Consider the following 22,403-nt stretch of genomic DNA (forward strand, 5'->3'; position numbering starts at 1 on the left):
AGCCCCGGGATTTCTCCCAGGCCGCCCATCCGCACCCTTTTGCCCCCGATGTTTCTTATGCCTGGTTGCAGACACTTTTCATGCCAGACCCTTACGGGCAGTACCGAGCTTCCTCACTGTAGACGTGCAGAAGCTGGTTGAAAGGTGAAGAGTACTCCGAATTTCTCATTTGCAAGTGTTAAATTCCAGCGTGAACTGGCGAGTGTAGCAAAGAAACGCAGCTTTGGCGAGGACGATGCTTGATCAAAAGAAGAAGAAGAAGAAAAGTCGAAGCTGAAGCTTTTTTTCTGGACGTTTTTGTGTGGACGGGTCACGTGATGGTGAAGTCGCCGATGCCGACTTTTTTTTTTTCTTTTATTCAGCCTTTTGAGCTATCAAATTTCGCCAGCTTCGGGACGGCAGCGGACAGATGCTACCCAGCTAGTTGGCTCTTGTTTGTCTTCAGCTTGTCCTTCAGCCCTTCAGCTCTGATCAGCGTCATGTTTCGGCATTTGGACTTACCTCCTCCTCCCTCACCTTCGTCGCAGGGATCCGGCACATACATAACACACGGAGCTGCCGCCCTAATAATACACCATGCAATCTCAAGACACGATGGAGTCGAGACAAAATAATAAACAACTAATCTTACGGCGAGCCAGGGAGGACCAGGGGCCCGGGACAACGTCACTATTGAATACGTAACTGCCACGGCCAGCCTTTTCTCAGCTCGTTCCTCCCGGGAGCCCTCCTGGCGCCAGCCGCCCGCTGAGCCACAATAGGCGGTTTTTCTCCTTTTCCGACCTTGTCCATGGCTGCTCCATAGCGATAAAACACTGCCAGGCGGGATCCAGGGACCCAGCCCTGAGCGAACCATGGGCAAGACGTAGTCTATAGTCTAATATTTACAATCAGAGTTAGAGCCGGTTTGTTAGCCAGCCTCCAGCCACAGACTAGTTAGTTATATCTGCGCCCGAAAAGCGAGAGAGAGAAAAGAAAAAAAGAGAGAGAAGAGAAGAGAAGAGTCCACCCACAGCGGAAGAAGGAAGAGAAGAAGAAAGAACTTGCTCTCTCTCCCTACGCACTAATTGACTAGTTGTCGCTTTCGTTCCTTGGACGGCCGTTGTGTTAATATTCACCTCGAAAAAAAAAGGCGGCTCCGCCAAGCCGCTGAACTGCGCATTTTGATTCGTTCTATCGCGCATCTCGTTTTCTTTGGGCCTAGATATGCTTCGTGCTTCTGGTGCTCGTCCTGCATCCTCTCGCTCGCTCTCTTTTCGCTCTCTCGTTTTCAACTGCTTTCTCTCGCTCACACCGCCGCCGTCTCTTCACCTGCTCAGCCTCCGACTTTCTCTCGCTTGTTGGACCGTAGACTTCCTGTCTCCCTGCCATCATTCAGCCGCCGTCACTCGTTTGGTTCCCTTTCTGCCTCCTTCCAAGACGCCCCTAGCCGCGGAGCCGCCTTGCACCGCCTTACACAACCACAACAGCGAAAACGCTCCCAGGGACAGCGAACCCGCTTCTTTATCATATAACCCGCGTCTTGTGTCCCGTCGCCATTGTTCTCTCTCGTCCTGCACAGCCATCAAGTGTCTACGTCGTCCGACATTCGTCACGCAAGCCTCGTCCCGGTCGTGGCATCATACAGCCGCTGCAGCTGCTAGCACTTACGTTGCTCACCCGCCCTTCTTTCTCTCCCCCTTTTTCAATACATCAAAAGTACCGGTGAGCAAGGCTCCGGTGAGGAGCTTCGGGCCGCCAAAATTCGTCCATACTCGAGGCGGACATCTCTCTTGGGAGAGCCAGGGATAGACCCGCCGTTACTTCCTCCGGGTCAGGGCTTCAGGCCGAGAGAAGGGTACACGGCACAAAGAGAGTCGTCGTGGAAGATGTATCTACCAAACACACGCTGGACGTGGTCGTTTGTCATCGTTACCACGGTACAAGCGGCCTGCATTCTTGCATTTGAATCGTAAGTTTTTTTTGAGGCCCTTTTCCTTTCTCCCTCATGGATACGAAATAATTAATACCAGAGCTGACACTCGGTAGATACATCTTTGCGAGATTCCAACTTCAGCTTATGGGAGATTCGTCGCGGAATACCGAATCGAAAACGATACCGACATTCCTTACCCTCTATATTTTCGGTTTCGTTTACGAGCTCGTTTTGGTTTACGATGCACTGCGGCTGAAAAATACCATCCAGGTCATTGGACTATGTATCTGCAACTTTGGCCTGCTCATCTATGGCGCCGTGCAAATCGACCAGATTGATACTTCGGTAACACTACTATCTGACCACAAGCTCATCCACCCAGAAGTATTATCCGAGATTAGGCCATTCCTTATTGCGATTCCATGTATCACTGCACTTGGAACCGTTGGTATGGGTTTCCTTGCTTGGAAATTGTACGATGAATTCGCATGGACAATCTACAAACATATCAGCGCTGATTTGCGGATGAAGCGCCGCTATCTTACTTATCAGGTTTGTATTCGTTGTCATATGATTTAACTAGACAGTTTTACTAACCTGTCTCTTTTGCAGATCTACATTGCTCTGCTGAAATTTGATTTCTTCTTCTTCCTCGGGTTTACTGTCCAGTTTGTCGTTATTGTGACAGATACCAAGACTGTCGAGTTTGCTCTCACCCTGGCTGCCATTCCAGTAACTATCTTGATCTTGGTTATGGCCGCATTCTGGACTCGACGTGAGAATACAGTTGGCATGGTGATCGTCATTGTAAGTGTTATACTCACCCCGCTGATCCTAAAAGGGGAAAAAGCTGACCTTTCCCTCACAGTTGCTCTACTTCGGTGGCTTTGCCTACTTCCTTTTCAAGCTAATCCGCATGTACTCTCCGGAGAAGCAGGAGGCTTACCTCCCTGCTCGTCGATCTCTTACCTTCTTCGCCGTTGCAACCATCATCCTCATCGTAATGACCATTGTCAACGCCATACTGTGTACTCTCAACTTCAACAAGGGGTTGAAGCCACACATCACCAGCAAGAAGAAACCACGCGGTGCTGAGAAGGAAGGCACCGAACTTCATGACCAGTTCTCATCACACCCAGTGCCCACTCGCATGACAATCGATTAATAAAAATATCACTACTTTGATGGTGAATGAAAATAACTTTTAAACGTTTTCCTTTGAAAGGAAAAGGATGAAAAGGAAGAAGAAAAAACATACTAAACTCAACTTGCAATTAACATTTCCAATGCCATATACCCCAAGGATTTTCTCCATTATTCCTCTCCTTTACTCTCGTTTCTCTTTCTCATTTCTTGTTCACTTTTATGTACTTTCCTTTTAATCTTTTTCATGCTTTTGGACTCGGAACCACCCAGCAATATCTGCTCGAATGCTTACCTCGAACTTGAATCTGGACGATAAAGGAAAACAGAAACAATGCCAACGACAAGCAGGTCAATATGGTTTAATGTTCAACCACCTCCTTCATATAGCAAGCCGACTTTTTTAATCCTGTTAGAGAAGGATTCTTTTTCGTTTTCGCTTCATTTTTTCCGAATGATACCTCATGTATTTCCTATGACTCCTGCCTTGTCTTATTTCCCTGTACCTATTTGTACTTCTGCGAGGCTACCTTACCTCTGGCCCATCGCCTTGTCACTCTTTTGTGAGTTCCTTGAACATTATTCAGCGTGTCAAATATACTTGGATTCTCATCTCTGTCATGTTCACGTTGTGTATACCCACTATTCCACTGTTCGATATTCCACTCTATATTATAGACAAATTCAACTGACAGTTATTATAACATCAAACTCTTTCCATCATCATCATCTACGCTGACTGTCTTCTCTTATCGGCCTTCTACTCATATCTCGAATTTGATACTTGATTATATAAGCTTCCCCAGTCCGAAGGCGGTGATGAACGGCAGAAAACACGACAAGTCAACTGCTGACATAATCACAACCGCACCACTTGGGAAATCGTGGCCTCTTTCATGTTTCCAGCGCAAAGCAAGACGACATTTGGAGATACAGATACACACAGGCACGCCTCACATCTTCCAACGTGTCTAGTCTCATAGCGGATTCCCCCCCAGCCTTCCTATAATACCAATTTCAGGCGCTTCCTCCCACAATGGTAACGAAACCAACCTTTTCCCTTTTGCCATGATTCTCTTGCCCCTTGACCCAAAACATCTATCTCCATTACATGCACAGTTATGCTAACCATACTTATCGTACACAGGCTTCCTCTCCAATGGTATCAGGTGCCGAGTCCGGTGCTGAGGGGTCCAAGCCAGCCAGCCAGTCTGGCCCAGCAGGCGGCTCAAGCTCTGCCCTGCGTCCATCTTCCCCTACGCCTCCAGGAGGTCCACGAACAGCCCTCCGTCGCCGCGCTGCCGCAGATCACAAGGAATCCGTACGAAATGCGCGCCCAGCATCAACCAGAGCTGCCGGAGCCGGTGGCTCATCCGGTACCATGCTCAAGCTGTACACCGATGAGAGCCCAGGATTGAAGGTTGATCCTGTTGTTGTATTGGTTTTGTCTCTTGGGTTCATTTTCTCTGTTGTCGGATTACATGGTACGTCTCTTCTTCGGTTCTGTGATGTTTCTTCAAATATTCGGAGGTTTGGAACTAACACGACTTTGATGCAGTTATTGCAAAGATCACTCGCAAATTCTCCTCGTAAACTGGGCGTCCTTTCAACGGAGTCTTCTCGTTTCTTCATCGTTTTCCTGCTTTCCTCCATTCCCGCTCCGATCACCGACAAAACACGAGTTATGGCTTCCAATCTTATAAAGGTCGTTTCTTTCTTATCTTCTTCATGGCTGGGAAGGTCTGAACCTATGTACCGGATAAGGGTTCGTCTTCTACAACACAACTACTCAACATACCATAATCTATACCTTACGACACACGGGCTTTTTGATCTTTACATGCTGGCCACCTTTCAAGGCCAAATCAACCCCGGGCAAATTTGTGATGGACATGCGCGTTTGGTCAAAGCGGGATATTGACACGATACCTTCTTTGTTACCAGATGCCGCAGCTTACTTTTTGCATGTGTTTGTTCCCCCTTTATACCTTCTTCTCCATACACGTCCATCAACCATCCCCGATATCAGCTGTATATTTGGGTTCTCAATATCCTGCAAAATCTAGCTAGATTTTACTTCTCTTGTAACTTTATTGAACTGCATTATTTGGCATTACATATTAGTATTTTTGTTTCAGCTGGTATAATGTAGGATGTAGTATGTGTAAACGGCCAATGGATTTCAACACCGGTACATGAACGTCCACTATTCCACGTTCTTTCCGCGATCTCTGCAAGAGTAACCTTGGTAAGGATGATATCGCGGCCCAGGGTTTCCTACAAGTTACTATATTTCCTAGCCGTTTAACTGCTAATGACGGAAGGTGATTTTCGGGGAAGTTCGGTGGGTGTTGATCGTGTTAACGACGCGGATTTCAGAATCCCTGAGCCTCAGGCCAGCCTCTTGTGTCGTTTGCTAGCCTTTCCTATCCATCCAATAACCCACTACAATATTGATAAGTAGACATCGATCTACACGTACCTGGTTGTCAAGCAGCACGTGATATGAAAAGAGGCCCCAGGTAGGTGAGTTAAACATCAGATCTGGAATGCTCAACTCCCAACTTACTTACATCTAGCAGTTGGCTAACAGCAGGACAATATCCCATCATGAGTGATCCTGCGGAATACATACACACCGAGGGTGAAAGAGGCCTCTCAGCAGTTGCTGGCACATCGACAGTCTCGGATTCTGCTCTTGTCGAAAGAGTTACCTCATATGTCAAAGAATACATGTCCCATTATGACAGCTCTCATGACTTTGACCATGTCCTACGAGTTCTCGGCCTTGCCAGGCTTATTGCTTCAACTCCATCATATGTACATGTATTTACAAATGCTCCATTGCCCAAGTATAACCCCCTCATCATCACGCTCTCCGCGCTTTTGCATGACGTCGGTGACAAGAAATACCTCAAACCTGGCGAGAACGGTCAGACCATGGTTTACGAGCTCCTTGTTTCTTTTGGGGCATCAAGATCTTTGGCAGAAACGATTCAAAAGATTGTTAGCAACGTATCGTTCTCTGCAGAAACAAAGTCAGCAGAATCCTGGGAGAATGTACAGAAGCTAGTGCGGGAAATTCCAGAGCTCGGTATTGTGCAGGATGCGGATCGCCTAGATGCAATTGGCAGCGTTGGTATTGGCCGCGCGTTTACGTATGGTGGTGCAGCCTTTAACACGGGCCAAAAGGGAAGAACTCTGCAGAAGACGATTGACCATTTTACTGTGAAGCTGGAGCATCTGGAGGGTTTGATGAAGACCGAGGAAGGGAGAAGGCTAGCGGAGGAGAGGACGAGACGGCTCAAGATGTTTAAGGAGTGGTGGGAGGAGGAGGTGTCGGCTGCAGAGGATGGATTGAAGTCTGTGTGAGGATGCACGTTGGACAAGGGGCTTTCTGAGTAATTCTTGAAGGAAATCTGCTGGTGTTATGCATGCAGTAACTAACAACTTGGTTTATTTAGCCCGCTATCAAAGGGGTATAAACTGAGTGGCATGATCCGCGACTAGAGGGGTAAAAAATACTGTCTACAGACTACTAATACAGTGCGCTTAACAACGTATCCCTACACCTGCTTGACTTCGATGAGGTGTCTCGTGCTTGGTCTGCTAACTGCAGAGAACTCAGGTAATTTAAGATCTGGAAAGATCTTCTGCACCTTTATACCCAGGTACTGACCCCAGATACCTTGAAGGCTGTCAAAAGTTGACCGTTGTGCCCAGCGTTTAAGCTTTGTAGGGTCAGTGTTGCTAGTAGCATTAGGAAGAGGGAAACGCTCGATCTTAGCTGTCCAGGCTGGATCGAAGAAGAACGGAATGGAAAGCCGTTCAGACCCAGGCAGCGGTGGTAGAACCCGGTGAAGTGGTGCAATATAGAGTCCGGAAGTGAGACGATCGAGAATGTCACCAACTAGGAAAAGTTGAGATTAGCTATACCACAAAGATTTGAGATATTTTTTATGCAAATGCCTACCATTGACCACGAAGGAGTTGGGAATCACGGGCACATCCGTCCATTCGCCTGAAGGGGACATGACTTGGAGACCTGGCGCGTCCTGCGAAAGGATAGTGAGAAAACCGAAGTCCGAATGCTCTCCAATGCCACAGCTTTCAACTCCATCGCGTTTGGAATACTTGAAAGCACGGAAAAGCTGAATGGGTTCAGGCTCGAGAAGCCTTTTCCTCATCTCTCCCTTGTCCCAACCGAGCCCCACGCTCATGGCATCACTGATAGTCAAACCAAACTTGGTTGCTTTGTCGATATTTTCGAGCACCAACTATCTCATCTCAGGCACGTCTTCATCGGGAAACTGGTTCTTCCCATACGTCGGCAAACCCTTCAACTCATGCTCTTCCTCAGGGTTCAGTTCTGGGCCTCCATAAAAGCCCTCCTTTTGGTCTGTGTTACCCTTTGATCCTTCTCCGCCCCAAGGCATGTACCCTCTCCATGCCCATCCTCCGTTTTTCAAGTGAAGAGCCTCTTTCTTTTGCGAGGATAGTGCAAAGAATTTATTCAGGGCAGTGCTTAGAGACTTCGTGAGCTCTGGTGGGATGGAATTGGTCCCTGTGAGAACGCATATACCCCACGTACAAAACGCGGAGTGGATCTGGGATATCGTGGTGAGGCATTCCGGAGAAGTGAAGGACTCAGAGGTGAAGAGAGGAGTAGAATCGATGATGGGAACCTGGCTCATCTTGACGTCTTGCCCTCGATGCTTGGGTGGTAGATGTTGGATGTTGGAGATTTGTAGAGGGGTGGGAGGACGTTTTATCTTTGGGTGCCCACTCAGGGTTTGGCCTGTTATCTGGTCATCTATCACTAAGAGTAAAAAGCAGGTTTACTAGTCCGTATATCTACCGAATAATCAAGGCAAGTGATGCAGCCGGCGTTAAGGATCATTTACTGTTTATGAGGTTTCCGATAGCAGTATATACTTCTTGGACAGAATTAATCTCTGATAGCCAACACTGTTCAATTGTTTGGCTGCATGGAATATCAGAAACGGCAGGGAACTCTTGAGCCTTATAATGAATCGTCACTTCACATCGTCACTAGGAAGCTCCTCAAAAGGACTATTACCTCGAAAAATTTCATATAGGGCCGCTCCTAAAGCGAAAGGGTCTGTTGCTTTAGTTGGTGGCTCTCCCCAGTCGCGTCGCAGGTAAAGTCGAGTTCCTTCACCTGAAGTTGGCTTAGAATCATCTATAGAGGATCTAGAGAAATCGATAATCTTAACATTAAGTTCGTTATCCAGGGAAGATTTCGCGGTTTTATATCACGATGGAGAATATTATTCGCGTGTAGAAACAGGACGGCCTCCGGTACTTGGTACGTCCAAGTTAACTTAAGAATTATTGGAATTGTGCTAGACCTGTGAGACTGTAATACGCCTTAAGGTCACCATTTGGTATATACTCAAGTATAATGCCATCATCTGAATGGCTGATTACCCTGACAGGCCTCTTATGGGAACCGAGCCGTCGATATATAAGGCCCTCTTTTGCAATGTCCTGGATACGGTCTTCCATCATAGGGTCGGGGAAGGGCGACTTTAATTACTGTGCCATCATCAAGCAGCTCAACGATTCCAGTTAAGCCACCGCAGATGAATTCGCCTTCTGCGTATCTCTCCATGGGTATAACGTCATCATTATTCGCGTCCAGTTGCTTTCCCTGTATTATGAATCAGACAGCCAGCACTGTGTTGATACAAAGAGTAAATACTCGAGGATAAGTTAATCAATATATATCGATTTCATGCCCCAGATTGGCCAGCTCGTTAGTATAGCAGCAAGGGGTGAGTGAATGACGATGCAAAAAGGTAGTAACCCAGTTCCTGAATGTCGACCACAACGAAAGGAGCCTATCTTCTATCATGGACAGCGCCATATAGTTCGAGGAGAAAGATAACTACCTAGTTTAGTTCGTGATGTGATATGGCATCCGAAGCAACGATCGACCAGCGTTGAACAAACTCGCTGTCTCGCATCTGCGTCTCCTATGTGTTTTTTCCTTTTGGCTTCCTGTTCCTGCGGCTGAAAATAGAACCGGCCTGGTTTCGCCGATCATAGCCAAGCCTGGCTGCTGCGTCATTTCGCTCTTCGTAACTAACATTAACACCAAACAAAACTTCCGCGTTGCCTACTCCGCCCTTTTTACGAACAACTCACAACTCACGACTATTTCGACCTTCAGCTGGAGGTTTTACGTTTAGCTATCACCATATCTCGAGTCGCATCCAAGCAGCAACCATGGCTATCTGCATAACCTTCGGCACTCACGGTACGTTCGGGAGATCTTGTCCGCTGATAAGTTGACGCAGATTAAGCTTGAGAGCCCGCAGACTAACCCTGGGACCTCCTTTTTTATCACCTACCAGAGTTCACCTCGCAGCTCCAAGGATATGAGAACGTCACTGCTCAATGCCAGAACTGTAAGACAGCGCTATTTTATGTTGTGCATATGCGACTATGCGTTTTGCCCATGGATTATTCTTCTCTAACTCGGTGTACTACTTGACTAGGTGGTAACTGGTCGGGACGGTGTATCACCAGATGGTCAGTCAACCTCTCAACAGCCATTTGGAGGATTATAAAAATGGTTAATCTATACACTGGAGCAGCTTACTGACGTCTCTTTACGCTTTTTAGGCCGTTTTTCACTGTCTGCTTCATTGTATGAGCTTCAACCTATGCTTTATCTACGTGGAATACTAAACACTGTCGTTGAATAGCCAGTTATTCCTCTGGCCATGCACAAGTATAAAGTGAGTACTGAGTCTGCTTATAGTTGTTTAAGTAAGCTCCTTTGCTAACGGAGTACTGCTTTTAGGAAGTATACTGCCATATCTGCCGGTTTTCGCAAGACTTATCGTGAGCCTCGATCTCCTTATATTGATGCTGTTAGTCATACCGACTAGCGTGCTAATAATTTTATATTAGTATGAGACCGGATGTCCAATCTCAAGGACCTGGTGGCCAGAATCAAGGTCAAGGGCAAGGGCCGCCGCCTGGAGGTCCTCCGCATTACGGCCCACCGCCCGGCCAGCAAGGGCCGTATCAACAATACCAACCGCCGCAACAGCCCGGTTATAAGTAACCACAAGTGCTATATCACCAGATCGCCTACATATTTGACATGCATTTATGTTTGAGAGTGTTTTCTTCTATTGCAGTGTTACATATGTTCCTCCCTTACTGCCACACTTATTCTGCCTTAATGCCCTTGTTTTTAGTTCTACCTTGGAATTGTCCTTCTTAGCTTAGATACCCTTGCTCTTTTCTGAGTTCTAAGTCAACCTCATGTGTACATCAATCCATAGTATTTAATCATTACCTTTATTCGCAAGGACAAGGATACACAAGAAATGTTGGTTAACATTTTAGACGAAGTCAGTACTAAACGAGCAACTATAGACCCGAAACGGATATCAGGGATATTGTCAGCAATAAACCATATTTCATGCTTGCTTTAGAGAGTATCATTAACAAAAAAGCGGCATATATCCCTGAAGTCAGGAACTACAACAATTCATTAACACAGCCTCTCCCTCCAAAACACACCTTCTGCCCGAGTATCCTGAGTCTGGCTCACAGCGGGGGCTGGGGCATCATCAGGTAGAAGGGGAAGTATAGATGACACGCTCCGCTCGAGGAATCCAAAAGTGTCTTGAGCACTTATTGCGTTTTAAATAGGAGGATGGCGCAGTGGCCGAGATAGAAGTATATGAAGTGTTTGGTTTCTGTCTCCAGTCAGCTTCCATCAAATCAATGTCCAACGGCCCAAGCATAGCATACCGTGAGTGACGAAGCTTCCAAAGTTCCTTCCGACAATGCAGTGCCAGGTAGCACCCTTTCGTGAGTCGAACTATCACCGTTATCAGCATGTAACCCTCACACTCTCTCCAGACGCCAAAGCCATCGAACCTCCTTCTTTATGAATTGCGCAATGTCCTATGGTGGCCGCGGTTAGCTATATCCACCGAAAACATAGCACAGACGTCCAGGTCGCTTTATCACTTGCTTTTTCGATATGGTACTTCTCCATGGCCTCGGTAGCTAAATAGTGGTGGTGTGTTAGCTTGTTTGAGCGCGTAGCGTGTGGGGGAGCAATTAGAAACACACATACCAACTTCAATTGCCTCCTGTTGCATGTCCTCGCTCTACTCCAGGAATCAATTATACAGTGATCTTCTCATATATCAGGGCAAACACTCTCTCACCATGTCCACAGACTTAATCTGGGCTGCAGTTCGCATGTCCGCCGTTAGCTCCTCAAGTCAAATCACAGAGGGGAAACGAATAAAAGGGGTATGAAAACAAGGTACCTTCGAGCTTCTCGCGCTTCTCGGTGGCCATGGCGATTGACAGTGGGAATCGGGGGGGAGACGCTTATGAATTTGCGGTCGTTCAGTTCAACGGGTATGTCAGGGGATCCTCCAGGTTGTGGCTTGCTGTCTGTCTGTCTGTATGTCTGTCGCTTTTGTCCTTTGTTTCTCCCCGTCCGTTTTATCCTTTTGTTTTCCTTTTTCCTTTTGGTGACGAAAGGCTGACAAGCGCACAGACATTTTCCTCTTTATTTTTATTTTTTGTTTGGGCGGCAGCTGATGACATAATACATGCGCACTCACCGCCTTGGCAGAAAAAAAAGTCACCAAAAAATATTTAACAGTAAAAATATGAAAAAGAACATCCAAGATTTTCATTCTTTGGTTTTTTTGTCAAACTCCACGGGAGGATGTGACGAGGGTTGCGAGGGGAATTCTTTATCTGTTATAGAAGATGGAAGGCACTCGTGTGTTTGTGTCTGGGCTTCCACCCTCACTGACAAGTGATAAGCTGCGGAATCACTTTGCCCAGCGGTTCGAGGTTACAGATGCTCATGTCATCCCCAATCGACGAATTGGTTTCGTGGGATTCAAGGGGCCGGATCTTGCTGAAAATGCCGTCAAATACTTCAATAAGTCGTTTATCAACATGTCGAAGATATCGGTGGAAATGGCCAGAGCTGTAAGTATTCCTGACGTTCCTTCCAAAAGTGCTGAATATGCGCATTGAGTACTCGTGCTTGGCTTTTGCGAGGCTAACAGGCCTTGAAGGACTCAATGAAAGAGAGCTGACCGGGTTGTTTTCAAAGGTCGATGCCGATAACTCGGAAGATCTACGTGCTAGGTATAGAAAACACCTGAATGCTAAGAAGGAAACCCCTTCTCTCAAGCGGAAACGTGACACCCAGGATCCTGAGGAAGATGAAAAGCTGCAAGAATACCTGACTGCTATGCAGCCTCCAACGAAGTCTCGGACGTGGGCTGATAGCGGCGCAATTCCAACTGTACATCAAGAGCAGGACCCTGCGATTGATGCTACAAAGGAACCCACAGAAGATAAAGATGACGTTGAGATGTATAATGCTGAAAATACTGTTACTGGTATCTCCGTAACGCAGTCGGAAACCGAACTTAATGAAGCTGGTGATGCAGTAAATACAAGCGAGGACAATCCAGAACCGCAGAATGATGACGACTGGCTACGGTCCAAGACATCCCGCCTTCTGGGGCTCCTCGATGACGAGGATGAGATGTCTGCTGAAACTTGGAAGGGAAAGCCGTCCGAAGATAAAACGGCTCAGACCCCTGTTCCTGCCAAAACTTACAGCACGAAAGCTGCCATTGAAGAGGAAGAGGCTGTACCAGAGCCTCCTCCAGACGCTAACATTGAATCTATTCGGCTCACTGGACGATTATTTATACGAAATTTACCTTATAATGCGTCTGAGGATGATTTAAGTGCCACGTTTTCTCGTTTTGGTAAAATTGAAGAGGTACGATATCACCATTTTTCGTTATCCATCCTAAAACCCACCCACAGTCTATATGATGATTATCCTGATAGGGACATCTGATGCTTTGCACATGATGTGACCAGGAAGAGTATTTTAGTAGATGCCTCTTTAATCTGAAGACCACACCCTCTTTTTTCAACTAGCAGCTGCTTGACAATTTGAGAGATGTGACAAAAGCTGACTGAAACTAGACTCATGTTGCCACAGATACTCGACATTCTACTAGCAAGGGTTTTGCCTACATTCAGTATGTTGAAAGTGACGCTGCAATTGAAGCATATAAGCAATTAGACGGGAAAGACTTCCAAGGCCGCTTGATGCATATATTGCCTGCCTCTTCAAAGAAAACGTACAAGCTTGACGAATTTGAAATTTCGAAGCTCCCTTTGAAGAAGCAACAACAAATCAAAAGGAAAGCCGAGGCAGCTTCGTCTACTTTTAGCTGGAATTCTCTGTATATGAATGTAAGTTTTTCGCATTTTTTAAACCTCTTAATTAGTTCCATAGCTAATAAGTCGAACAGACTGATGCAGTGATGGCCTCTGTAGCAGACAGGTTGGGAGTCTCGAAATCACAACTTCTAGACCCAACTTCCTCAGATGCTGCTGTGAAGCAAGCTCACGCGGAAACTCATGTTATCCAGGAAACCAAGGCCTATTTTAGTGCTAACGGTGTAAACATAGAGTCCTTCAAGCAACGTGAAAGAGGAAACACTGCTCTTCTGTTAAAAAATTTTACATATGGGGTTTCATCCGAAGATATTAGAAAGCTTTGTGAACCCTTTGGGCAGCTAACACAGCTTCTCATGCCACCAAGTGGTACGATTGCTATAGTTGAATTTGCTATGCCTGATGAAGCTCTGCGAGCGTTCAAGGGCCTTGCCTATAAGAGATTAGGTGACTCAATTCTCTATGTAGAGAAAGCTCCTAAGAACCTGTTCGAGGGTGGTCCCACGGTCACAATGCCGTCATTATTGACCCAAAAAGTCGTTTCCCAGGGCTTTTCTACGTCAGATACCTTCAAGGCAGATGAGCCAGAAGCTCCAATGGAGAGCGCAACGTTATTCGTTCGCAACCTTAACTTTATCACTACTGATGCCGGTCTGAGCGACCTGTTTAGACCTCTTGACGGGTTCATTTCTGCACAGGTCAAGACCAGGCCCGATCCCAAGAAACCAGGCGAACGACTCAGCATGGGCTTCGGCTTTGTAGAATTCAAGAGTCGAGCTCAGGCTGAAGCAGCTCTAAAGGCTCTCAATGGGTATAAACTCGACCAGCACGAGCTCGTCATCAAACCCTCTCACAAGGGCATGGATGCAGCAGAGCAACGACGAAAAGAAGACAATGCAAAGAAGGCCTCCGCCAAACGAACCAAGATCATCATCAAGAACTTACCCTTCCAGGCAACCAAGAAGGATATCTGGTCCCTGTTCGCGGCCTATGGCCAGCTTCGATCTGTTCGTGTGCCGAAGAAATTCGACCACACTGCTCGGGGCTTCGCCTTTGCTGACTTCGTGAGCTCAAGGGAGGCTGAGAATGCAATGGACGCGTTGCGAAACACCCATCTCCTCGGCCGACGGCTGGTGCTTGAGTTCGTGTCTGAAGAGGCTACTGATCCAGAAGACCAAATTAAGGAGATCGAGAAGAAGGTCGATGCTCAAGTGAACAAGGTCAAAATACAGAAACTTATGGGTCCTGGACGGAAGAAATTCCATGTTGACGCGGACATTGAGGACTAAACATCTGCCAATGTTTCGTTGTACTATTGTTGTTCATAGATAGCCGATTGATAGCTAGAGGGTAATACGTACCGTCGGTTCTTCCTGAAACAGACATAAGTAATGCCAACGCTTAGCCTTGGCTCGTAAGATTGCTTGTCTTCACTCTCGCTCTCTTCACACCCTTTCCATAGCCCTGCGGATGGTAGCAACGGCATCTCGATATCTCAAAGCCACGCTGCAGGTCCCGCTGCCAAGTTGCTTTGCCTCTCCAGTCGTTTTTATTTTCGTCATCATCATGTTCGCCGTGGAGTCGCCACTCGACGTGGATGCTCGACCTCGGTCTTCAGTCGGCAACGCGAATATAAGATATAAGAAGGGGCCCGGAGAACAGCATTCTTGGATCGATAGCTATCTAACGATCTAGACATTCTCGCACACGCATTCATATTTATATATATATCCCGAACGATCAATTGGTTTCTTTTGCTGCTGCTAATCATACGCTGTACCCACTGATTGTCCCGCCGGTTAGTTGCTTAACAAACTCAAGGCAAGTACATCGCCGTCGAACCATTCAGGTTTCCCTCTTTTTCCACACTATTAACCACTTTCAAAGCAGACAGAGAGCTGTACTTTCAAGTCATTCTACGGATATCACCTTGACCATACAAAAAGAAGACGTACCACAAACATGGCATCCACGACCCCAAATCTAACAGCTCCTTCGGTGAAGCTGAACAGCGGGTACGCCATGCCGATCGTGGGGTTTGGGCTATGGAAAGTCAATAAAGAGACCTGCGCTGACCAGGTCTACAATGCCATCAAGACTGGCTATCGACTGTTCGATGGTGCTTGTGGTACGTTATATATACATATATCTATCAATTCGATGTCTCGTCACTCACTCCTATTCCGTAGACTACGGGAACGAAGAACAAGCCGGACAAGGCGTGGCTCGCGCTATCAAAGAAGGCATTGTGAAACGAGAAGACCTCTTCATTGTCTCAAAGCTCTGGGGCACCTTCCACGATCCCAAACATATCGAACCAGCCTGCCGCCGTCAGTTGTCTCACTGGGGCGTTGACTACTTCGACCTGTTCATGGTTCACTTCCCTATCGCTCTAAAATACGTTGACCCCGCGGTTCGATATCCCCCAGAGTGGTGTGCCCCTGGAGAGCAAGCCGAGGCCAGCGATGTGCCAATGTACAAGACCTGGGGAGCAATGGAAGAGCTGGTCGATAAGAGACTCGTGCGCAGCATTGGAGTCAGCAACTTTAGCACTCAGTTGCTCATGGACTTGCTGCGATATGCTCGTATCCGGCCTGCTACTCTGCAGGTAGAGCATCACCCTTACCTCACCCAAGAAGGCTTGATCAAATACGCTCAGGACGAAGGATTGGCTGTCACAGCCTACTCGTCTCTCGGCCCTCAGAGCTTCATCGAGTTGGAGAACAAGGCAGCTACGGGGACCAAATTGCTGCTTGAACATCCAACCATCCAAGCTTCTGCCGAGAAGCATGGAAAGACCCCAGCACAGGTGTTGCTTCGATGGGCCACTCAAAGGGGCATATCTGTTATTCCAAAGAGCAACAACCCCGAAAGACTGGCGGAGAACCTTGATGCAACCAGCTTTAACCTTACTACCAACGAAATTTCAACCATTAGTGCTCTCAACCAGGGACTACGGTTCAACGACCCTCCAACTGTGAGTGATACCTAGCTTTCCCCCAAATTAGTGGTTTCATAGCCAATGCTGACTCTACTATCGCAGTACGGCTGCAACTTTCCAATCTTTGGATAAAAATATGATTTTTGGGATATTCTTTGCCCGCATATGTATAATTTTGGGCTAGAAATAATATTTGATATAATAATGATAGCAGGGCGTTGCCAACACAAACTGTACCAAATTTCGAGTCAACCCACTTAGTACTCTGTGTTATGATTTGGGATAAACCCGGAGTTCCAAAGTCGTATCGTATAACAATCACCTTGCCGTACCCTCAGCCCACCTAGCTGTATTCCCGGAGTGGATGGGAGGGAAAGTTGTGTAGTTACCGAGCTCGGACACCGTTTGATGATGCCGCTGCTGTGCAGTAGAAGTACATTTATGCACTAGTATTCGCTCTCTGTTTGAGCAAGTGGTTGTCCGCGCACGAGTAACCAGCCGCCATGCCGCGATAAAGCCGTATGATTGTATCCAGGCTGACGTCAGCTCTGTCGCATATCTGTAAGCGCTGATCGTGGCTACTGAAAGCCTGTGTCAAAACGTCTGCTAAATGTGCCGACTGGCTCCTCAGGCTAATTGGACCTCAGCCGGAACTAGGATCCTGCTGTGGCTGTTCGGTATCGTGGCGTTTATCATCGTCTATCTGCTTCTTCTTCTTCTTCTCTTCCTCCAGGCCTTGCCTCCACATCCCCATTAACGAAGTTCCTCCCGCTTTAACTGTCTTTTCAAAGTTCCGGTCTTGAATTCGAAATGGCATTGAAAACTTTCGTTTCGTGAAGCAATCCGCATATTCAGCTAGGGGGACTTGGTTATCTGGCGCGCGCATCAAGTCCTGCACTTCCATCCAATGTCGCGATATTTGAAACCCCATATTATATGGGTTTTTTCTCATGTTCGCTTTGTGATCATATTCTGATTCTGTGATGGTGCATTGGATGGTTTCGCCAGATGTGTCAGATGGGTGAGGTGGAAGATGTTCGCCGGGCGTAGAGGAGCTTGAATGTTCGTGGATAGAGTTGTTCGGCCTCTGGTTGGAGAGAGGGACCGTCAATGGCGAGGCCTTAATAGCGTTCGAGGCAGAATGAGATGATTCAAAGATGGCGAATGCCGTGCCTCCGGACGTCGACGTACGAATTTTAAAATACTAACGCGCGAGTTAGAATCGTGGTTTTTAACTATATGATGAAACTAATTCACTCTACCTTTGTATTTAGAAATGAGGAGACTTCCCCAAACTGTTGCAATGATTTCAAAACTGCTCTGCTCTGGGACAGGGTGCGGGGGGCGGGTTGCATCCGGATGTACACCTGGCGGCTATTGATAGCAGTCCGAAGTGTAGAGGATGCCATTGTTCATTCTTAGCGCGGCGCAATGCCAATTATAAATTGGTATGCTATTCCGTTGCATGGCGATGGTTTTATAGCTTGGAACAGAGAAAAATTTGATTACATAAGCAACAACATCCTCTAAGTTTAAGTAATGTCACGTGATAATAAAATGGATATAAGCCAATAAAATGCTGTCAAAACTTAATTTCGCGGCTATATCATTAATTAGTCATTCAATCAATTCAATATCAACATGCCTTGGCTAATATCTACACTATTCATATGAAGCAGGACTTAGGCTTGATGGTTATGATATTGAGCCGTGAGGAGCTTATTGGTCGAACATTTGACATTTTTCACTCTGTTAAACTTACTTCTGAGCATTCGCGTCTAAGAAGCCTTTTCATCAGTGCCATTGATAAGAAATTCACATTACAGTTCTCTCTGCGGATTTCCCACCTGTGTCTATAGAAGTGGTATCTACCCTCAAGGAGCGCCAAAATGGTGTTTGTTACGTCTCTGTTCAGCCATCATCTCCGGATATAGATAGACTTCCCTTACCTGAAATTTTTTTGCTAGCAATTCATAAACCGATTTCCACGTTTAATTATATGTCCATTGAACAAGAGAATCACCGTGGATGGCAGTCCTATAACACAGGTTTGGTCCCTTTTCGAAGTGGTTGTGCTGGGGTGATGTGATACTAACCCGTTGATAGATACAAGGGTACTCGGAACACTTGGGCAGCGCATTCTACGAGGGTTGTTCATTCTATTACCGCAAGCTCTGAAATTAAGGATTGCACGGCTTGTGCTCAAGGCTGTCAACCGTTGGCATCTCCAGCCAGACCCATTTTTTCAATATCTTCCCTTCGAAACTTGGGCCCAAGGACTGCCTCCAAGGTGTTTCAAAAGCCCTTCTATCCCATCTTCGTCTGCAAAGCATGAGATTTGGCGCTCAATTATAATGGACAGCGGATCAATCCCTTCGTCTAACTCTTCTTCCCAAACGGCAAAGATGACCCGTGTGTGTACCGCGCAGATGCACTGTAAGATATGCAGATAACCCGATAAAGACCCGGGGTTGTAGGTATAGACTTACGACAAAGGCAAAAGAGCAGATATCAGAAGGCTTATTTAGGGCCCTGATGAATGGGCTTAAGGACTCCTCCACAACTGGTTTCCTGCCGCTGACCTGGGGGGTATATAAGCAACATCTTCAAAGCCTCCCAGCTGAACCCGCTCAATACTGGTATCCTGGCCATGGCCTTTCCAGTCGATGAAAAAATACTGCCCGCCTTGGTATCTTCGCAGAATAAGCCTCTAATCTCTTATTCGGAAAAAGGTACTGCCTACCAATATGGACAGTATCGTGGTCATTGAGTTTGTCGATTTCATGGATGGCATCTTTAAGGACCTCCTATGTCACTCGCAGGGGCAAATCATCCTGAACAAGCTGCAACAGATGTCCAGTGAAGTACTCAAACGCAAAACATTGATTTGTCCGGTAGTATGTCCTGCGGAAGGCGGACATGACTTCAAGTAGCTTATAGTTTAGTCCCCAAGGTCTCTGAAATTAACTGGGTGAATGTACTTGAGGATGAACTTTTCATTGGCGGCACTGAGGATGTAGTAGTTAAGTAAGCGGATAATCATGTGTCCGTTCGATTTTATATTTACGGCCAGATTCGCCGATGTACCCTCCAGAGTGTATTGGGACAGTCGATGTTGTGCAGGTTTTGTGATGGGCGGTGGATGCCTGATGAGGCTAGCCTGTAGTTCGAGAATCTCGGGCCTCTGAGGTTTAAACAAGCCCGGCTGCTGCAAGATCGGACGGCAAGCGAAGAGAGTGTACCTTGTGATAGCATTTTGAGATGTTCACTGGACAATTGCTTATCACAAAAGCTTGTTCATACCTCGTAACTACTCCGTAGAGACTTCGTGATCTGTGGTTACGGGAGTAGAAGCAAGTCATCGTCGAGCCCCCTGTCTTGCTATGCGATCCTTTCGTGTCTGGCTTGAGCCGCAAAACTCTTGGCTTGGATCGGACGGCAAAACACGATGATCAGATCAAGAGAATCGAGATGCTCATCAAGATGGAAAAATGGGAGAAAGGTACTCCGCAGTCAAAAGGCCAATCCTCCACGTGAAAACGGGAAGATGTGCATGTAAGAGACCCAGAGGCCAGTCAAGTGAAGAGGAGCTTGGAGGAGCTGACCCTCAAGCTGTGGAGAACAACACCTGTGGTCGTTCGGCAATCACCTCTTATGTAAAACTCCATACCTGCAGCAAAGGTTCCGTCGAAGCTCGGCCGGGGTAAGAAACATGTTATTCCCCCGGTCGGTCAGGACAGTTGACCTCTCTCCATATCGAATATAACCTTTCTGGCTGCTGGAATGGGTGTCATGTCGAGCATATTCGCGAGAATCACGCGGCAACCATGAAGATATGCCCTTGTCATGCGTAAACGCAAGAGCAGCTCCAGACCGACTCGACATCTGCCTCCGTTTAGCTGTTGACCATCATCCTCGCTTGTCATCCACCAGAAATGTTATGTAACCTGAGGATCAGCAATAATGTGATGAGAATCCCAGCCCAATAACTAGTCACTCTGTCAGTAACTGGCACTGCCTTTCCTCCATGCATGGTACCATGTCGTCCGTACTCCGTACTCTGTACTCCAGTCGTAGTATTCCTGGCTGGCGCTGGGCTGAACGAGAAAAGCACACCAACTGGAGGCCCCTTTGATGGGCCAGGCTGTGACCGGGAGCACTTGAGCGGCCTCCTAGTCCGCTGCAGACCAGCCGCTAGCGTCCTGTCGCCCCTGGCCTCCCGCCAGTCAGCACCGCAGATTGGCCACTGAGCAGACACCCTGGCCGCCTGGACTGTGATGAGGACAGGTCGTTGCCCAATAAGGCGGTCTCCGGAGGGGGCCATCACACACCCTATTTATACCACCTTGGCTCTCTCTGCCTGACAAAGAGGCCTCCAGCCGCCGAGTTATCAGGTCCCTCAAACTGCGAGAGACAGAGAGAGCAGAGCTAATAAATACCTAGCTAGCCAGTGAAGAGTCGAGCGAAGTGAGTGGTTCATCGACTAGTTAGCGAACCCAAGGGCTGAAGTGAAAATAGAGTATTTCCTTACCCGCCGTATCGAGGCCGTATCAGTACCGGCCTGCTTGCTCTCCCTCCGGCCCCTTTGCCGCCCTTTTTGCCCCAAGTCCCAAGTTTCCCCCTTTGAGCCCGCCGCCCCGGAGACGCCTGCGCAGCGTCTTTGATACCGCCCCAATACCAAGATTACCTACCGACTCCGTGCATCTTACCACCCAAGCGGCCTTACATAAGCCTACCCAGAACTTCTGGCGCTCCCAACTTCGACCTCTCGCTTTCCTCGCTTCCTCGTCTTTGCTTCTTGCTCCCCAGAGAGAGAGAGAGCAGCGAGCGACCCGACCCTGCACCAGCACCCGACCTCACAACCACCGCTCCCTGCGACGACCCTCGACCCTCTGCCGCCCTCAGACACCGTCCAAGGCGCTGCCAGTGTCAGCCACCTGTCTCAGTGCCGCTTTGCGACTTCTATAAACGCCCGGCTTCGCTCGTCTGGACCGAGCAGGCGGTGCTCTCTTGAAGGCACGCTCCAAAGGGGGAGGGGAGTTCTCGACCTCCAGCTCGACATTCTACCACCTCAGCTTCAAGAGAACGAGGGAGAGCAGCAGAGAGACACCCTGGAACCGGCTGCTGGACTCGAAGTCGTCGGCCTTTTGCTTCGTTGACACTTTCGAAAGTGACTGCGACGATAGCTTCTTGGGGGGTTGTGCTTGTGATATCGTGAATCCTTCTTAACACAAAAAAATAAAAAACGGCCACCAACGCCAACATTTCCTTGGTTTTGGGAGTTGACGGTTAGAAGCCGTTGGGAACTATCGGTTTAGCCCTACGACTCGGCCTTGTCAGTGACCCAGTGCTTAATTGAAGGAGAGAGATCCCACGCGGCCACCCGTACGTCGAGCCAGCCCAAAAACCTCTCCATAACCCGGCGCTCTCGCTCAAATTAATTATACCTCACCGTACCAATGTCTATCCCTTCGGGAGTCCAAGGTATGTCGACGGGCCATAATAACCTCATGAACGTCAAGAGATTAACATCGTTGAAACTAGACTCGAGCGTAGCTCTTGGAAGTCACACAGCACCTCCCGAACCAATGCCTCATGATGCAACCTCTTCATCCGCCGAGACTGCGGAACAGCCAAAGAAGAAGCGGTCCTTCCTCCGCATACCGTCTCGGTCCTCGTCAAAGAAGAATAAAGAACATTCTCAGTCGGAAGACACCAACCGGGAAGGCACTGGAGCCTCGCTATCCACCTCACAAACAAATCTGACGGGGAGCCACAGTAAGGCCAGTAGCACAAGGTCACGGCATGCACAGCCTCTAGAACAAGGCGGCACCCATCTCGGTGCCAAAAATGGAGGCTCACGGGCCGACCATGATTCAAAGGCTGACAAGAAGCAAAGAGGATCGCTATGGTCGTTCCTGAGCTGCTGCCGTGCACCCAAGGATGACGGTGAAGACATGGCTTCACTCCCACCGAAGCAGACCGTCAAACCCCATTCACTCCGAACCACGCAGCCGATATCTGAGAAACCGGATACTGGCGTTGCTGAGTCGGGTACTGCCGATAGGAAGGATGACGGTGATGTTACCGAAAAGCCAGCAATCAAGATATCGA

General features: G+C 47.8%; 11 protein-coding genes across 11 annotated transcripts; 7 read left to right on the forward strand and 4 right to left on the reverse strand.

Annotated features, from left to right (window-relative positions):
* Positions 1–1,868: 1,868 nt before the first annotated feature.
* Positions 1,869–3,080, forward strand: MGYG_07410 (hypothetical protein; the record flags this gene model as incomplete). Its single annotated transcript, XM_003170119.1, has 4 exons — positions 1,869–1,951; positions 2,029–2,467; positions 2,528–2,722; positions 2,784–3,080. The coding sequence occupies 4 exons, from the start codon at positions 1,869–1,871 to the stop codon at positions 3,078–3,080; spliced, it is 1,014 nt and encodes a 337-aa protein (XP_003170167.1).
* A 1,137-nt stretch (positions 3,081–4,217) lies between these two features.
* MGYG_07411 (hypothetical protein) lies at positions 4,218–4,651 on the forward strand (the record flags this gene model as incomplete). The annotated part of the gene is made up of 2 exons (XM_003170120.1): positions 4,218–4,542; positions 4,617–4,651. 2 exons carry the CDS (start codon positions 4,218–4,220, stop codon positions 4,649–4,651), a joined length of 360 nt encoding a protein of 119 aa, XP_003170168.1.
* Positions 4,652–5,668: 1,017 nt separating this feature from the next.
* Positions 5,669–6,568, forward strand: MGYG_07412 (HD domain-containing protein; the record flags this gene model as incomplete). Its single annotated transcript, XM_003170121.1, has 2 exons — positions 5,669–6,426; positions 6,523–6,568. 2 exons carry the CDS (start codon positions 5,669–5,671, stop codon positions 6,566–6,568), a joined length of 804 nt encoding a protein of 267 aa, XP_003170169.1.
* A 56-nt stretch (positions 6,569–6,624) lies between these two features.
* Positions 6,625–7,752, reverse strand: MGYG_07413 (2OG-Fe(II) oxygenase; the record flags this gene model as incomplete). The annotated part of the gene is made up of 3 exons (XM_003170122.1): positions 6,625–6,968; positions 7,032–7,285; positions 7,337–7,752. 3 exons carry the CDS (start codon positions 7,750–7,752, stop codon positions 6,625–6,627), a joined length of 1,014 nt encoding a protein of 337 aa, XP_003170170.1.
* A 1,558-nt stretch (positions 7,753–9,310) lies between these two features.
* Positions 9,311–10,157, forward strand: MGYG_07414 (hypothetical protein; the record flags this gene model as incomplete). The annotated part of the gene is made up of 7 exons (XM_003170123.1): positions 9,311–9,341; positions 9,439–9,492; positions 9,583–9,616; positions 9,710–9,734; positions 9,793–9,825; positions 9,891–9,931; positions 10,001–10,157. The coding sequence occupies 7 exons, from the start codon at positions 9,311–9,313 to the stop codon at positions 10,155–10,157; spliced, it is 375 nt and encodes a 124-aa protein (XP_003170171.1).
* A 578-nt stretch (positions 10,158–10,735) lies between these two features.
* On the reverse strand, positions 10,736–11,416 carry MGYG_07415 (hypothetical protein; the record flags this gene model as incomplete). The annotated part of the gene is made up of 7 exons (XM_003170124.1): positions 10,736–10,800; positions 10,856–10,925; positions 10,985–11,011; positions 11,055–11,116; positions 11,187–11,220; positions 11,281–11,303; positions 11,386–11,416. 7 exons carry the CDS (start codon positions 11,414–11,416, stop codon positions 10,736–10,738), a joined length of 312 nt encoding a protein of 103 aa, XP_003170172.1.
* Positions 11,417–11,839: 423 nt separating this feature from the next.
* Positions 11,840–14,637, forward strand: MGYG_07416 (multiple RNA-binding domain-containing protein 1; the record flags this gene model as incomplete). The annotated part of the gene is made up of 4 exons (XM_003170125.1): positions 11,840–12,067; positions 12,195–12,878; positions 13,091–13,363; positions 13,423–14,637. 4 exons carry the CDS (start codon positions 11,840–11,842, stop codon positions 14,635–14,637), a joined length of 2,400 nt encoding a protein of 799 aa, XP_003170173.1.
* A 673-nt stretch (positions 14,638–15,310) lies between these two features.
* Positions 15,311–16,421, forward strand: MGYG_07417 (NAD(P)H-dependent D-xylose reductase; the record flags this gene model as incomplete). The annotated part of the gene is made up of 3 exons (XM_003170126.1): positions 15,311–15,476; positions 15,538–16,325; positions 16,392–16,421. The coding sequence occupies 3 exons, from the start codon at positions 15,311–15,313 to the stop codon at positions 16,419–16,421; spliced, it is 984 nt and encodes a 327-aa protein (XP_003170174.1).
* Positions 16,422–16,932: 511 nt separating this feature from the next.
* MGYG_07418 (hypothetical protein) lies at positions 16,933–17,698 on the reverse strand (the record flags this gene model as incomplete). Its single annotated transcript, XM_003170127.1, has 2 exons — positions 16,933–17,493; positions 17,552–17,698. The coding sequence occupies 2 exons, from the start codon at positions 17,696–17,698 to the stop codon at positions 16,933–16,935; spliced, it is 708 nt and encodes a 235-aa protein (XP_003170175.1).
* Positions 17,699–18,252: 554 nt separating this feature from the next.
* MGYG_07419 (hypothetical protein) lies at positions 18,253–19,398 on the reverse strand (the record flags this gene model as incomplete). Its single annotated transcript, XM_003170128.1, has 7 exons — positions 18,253–18,506; positions 18,540–18,723; positions 18,779–18,871; positions 18,927–18,997; positions 19,029–19,083; positions 19,106–19,222; positions 19,258–19,398. 7 exons carry the CDS (start codon positions 19,396–19,398, stop codon positions 18,253–18,255), a joined length of 915 nt encoding a protein of 304 aa, XP_003170176.1.
* A 2,350-nt stretch (positions 19,399–21,748) lies between these two features.
* MGYG_07420 (hypothetical protein) lies at positions 21,749–22,314 on the forward strand (the record flags this gene model as incomplete). Its single annotated transcript, XM_003170129.1, has 3 exons — positions 21,749–21,773; positions 21,834–22,238; positions 22,304–22,314. 3 exons carry the CDS (start codon positions 21,749–21,751, stop codon positions 22,312–22,314), a joined length of 441 nt encoding a protein of 146 aa, XP_003170177.1.
* Between the last annotated feature and the right edge of the window lie 89 nt (positions 22,315–22,403).

Source organism: Nannizzia gypsea, genomic scaffold (assembly GCF_000150975.2).
Source record: "Nannizzia gypsea CBS 118893 supercont1.7 genomic scaffold, whole genome shotgun sequence".
Classification (NCBI taxonomy): Eukaryota; Fungi; Ascomycota; class Eurotiomycetes; order Onygenales; family Arthrodermataceae; genus Nannizzia; species Nannizzia gypsea.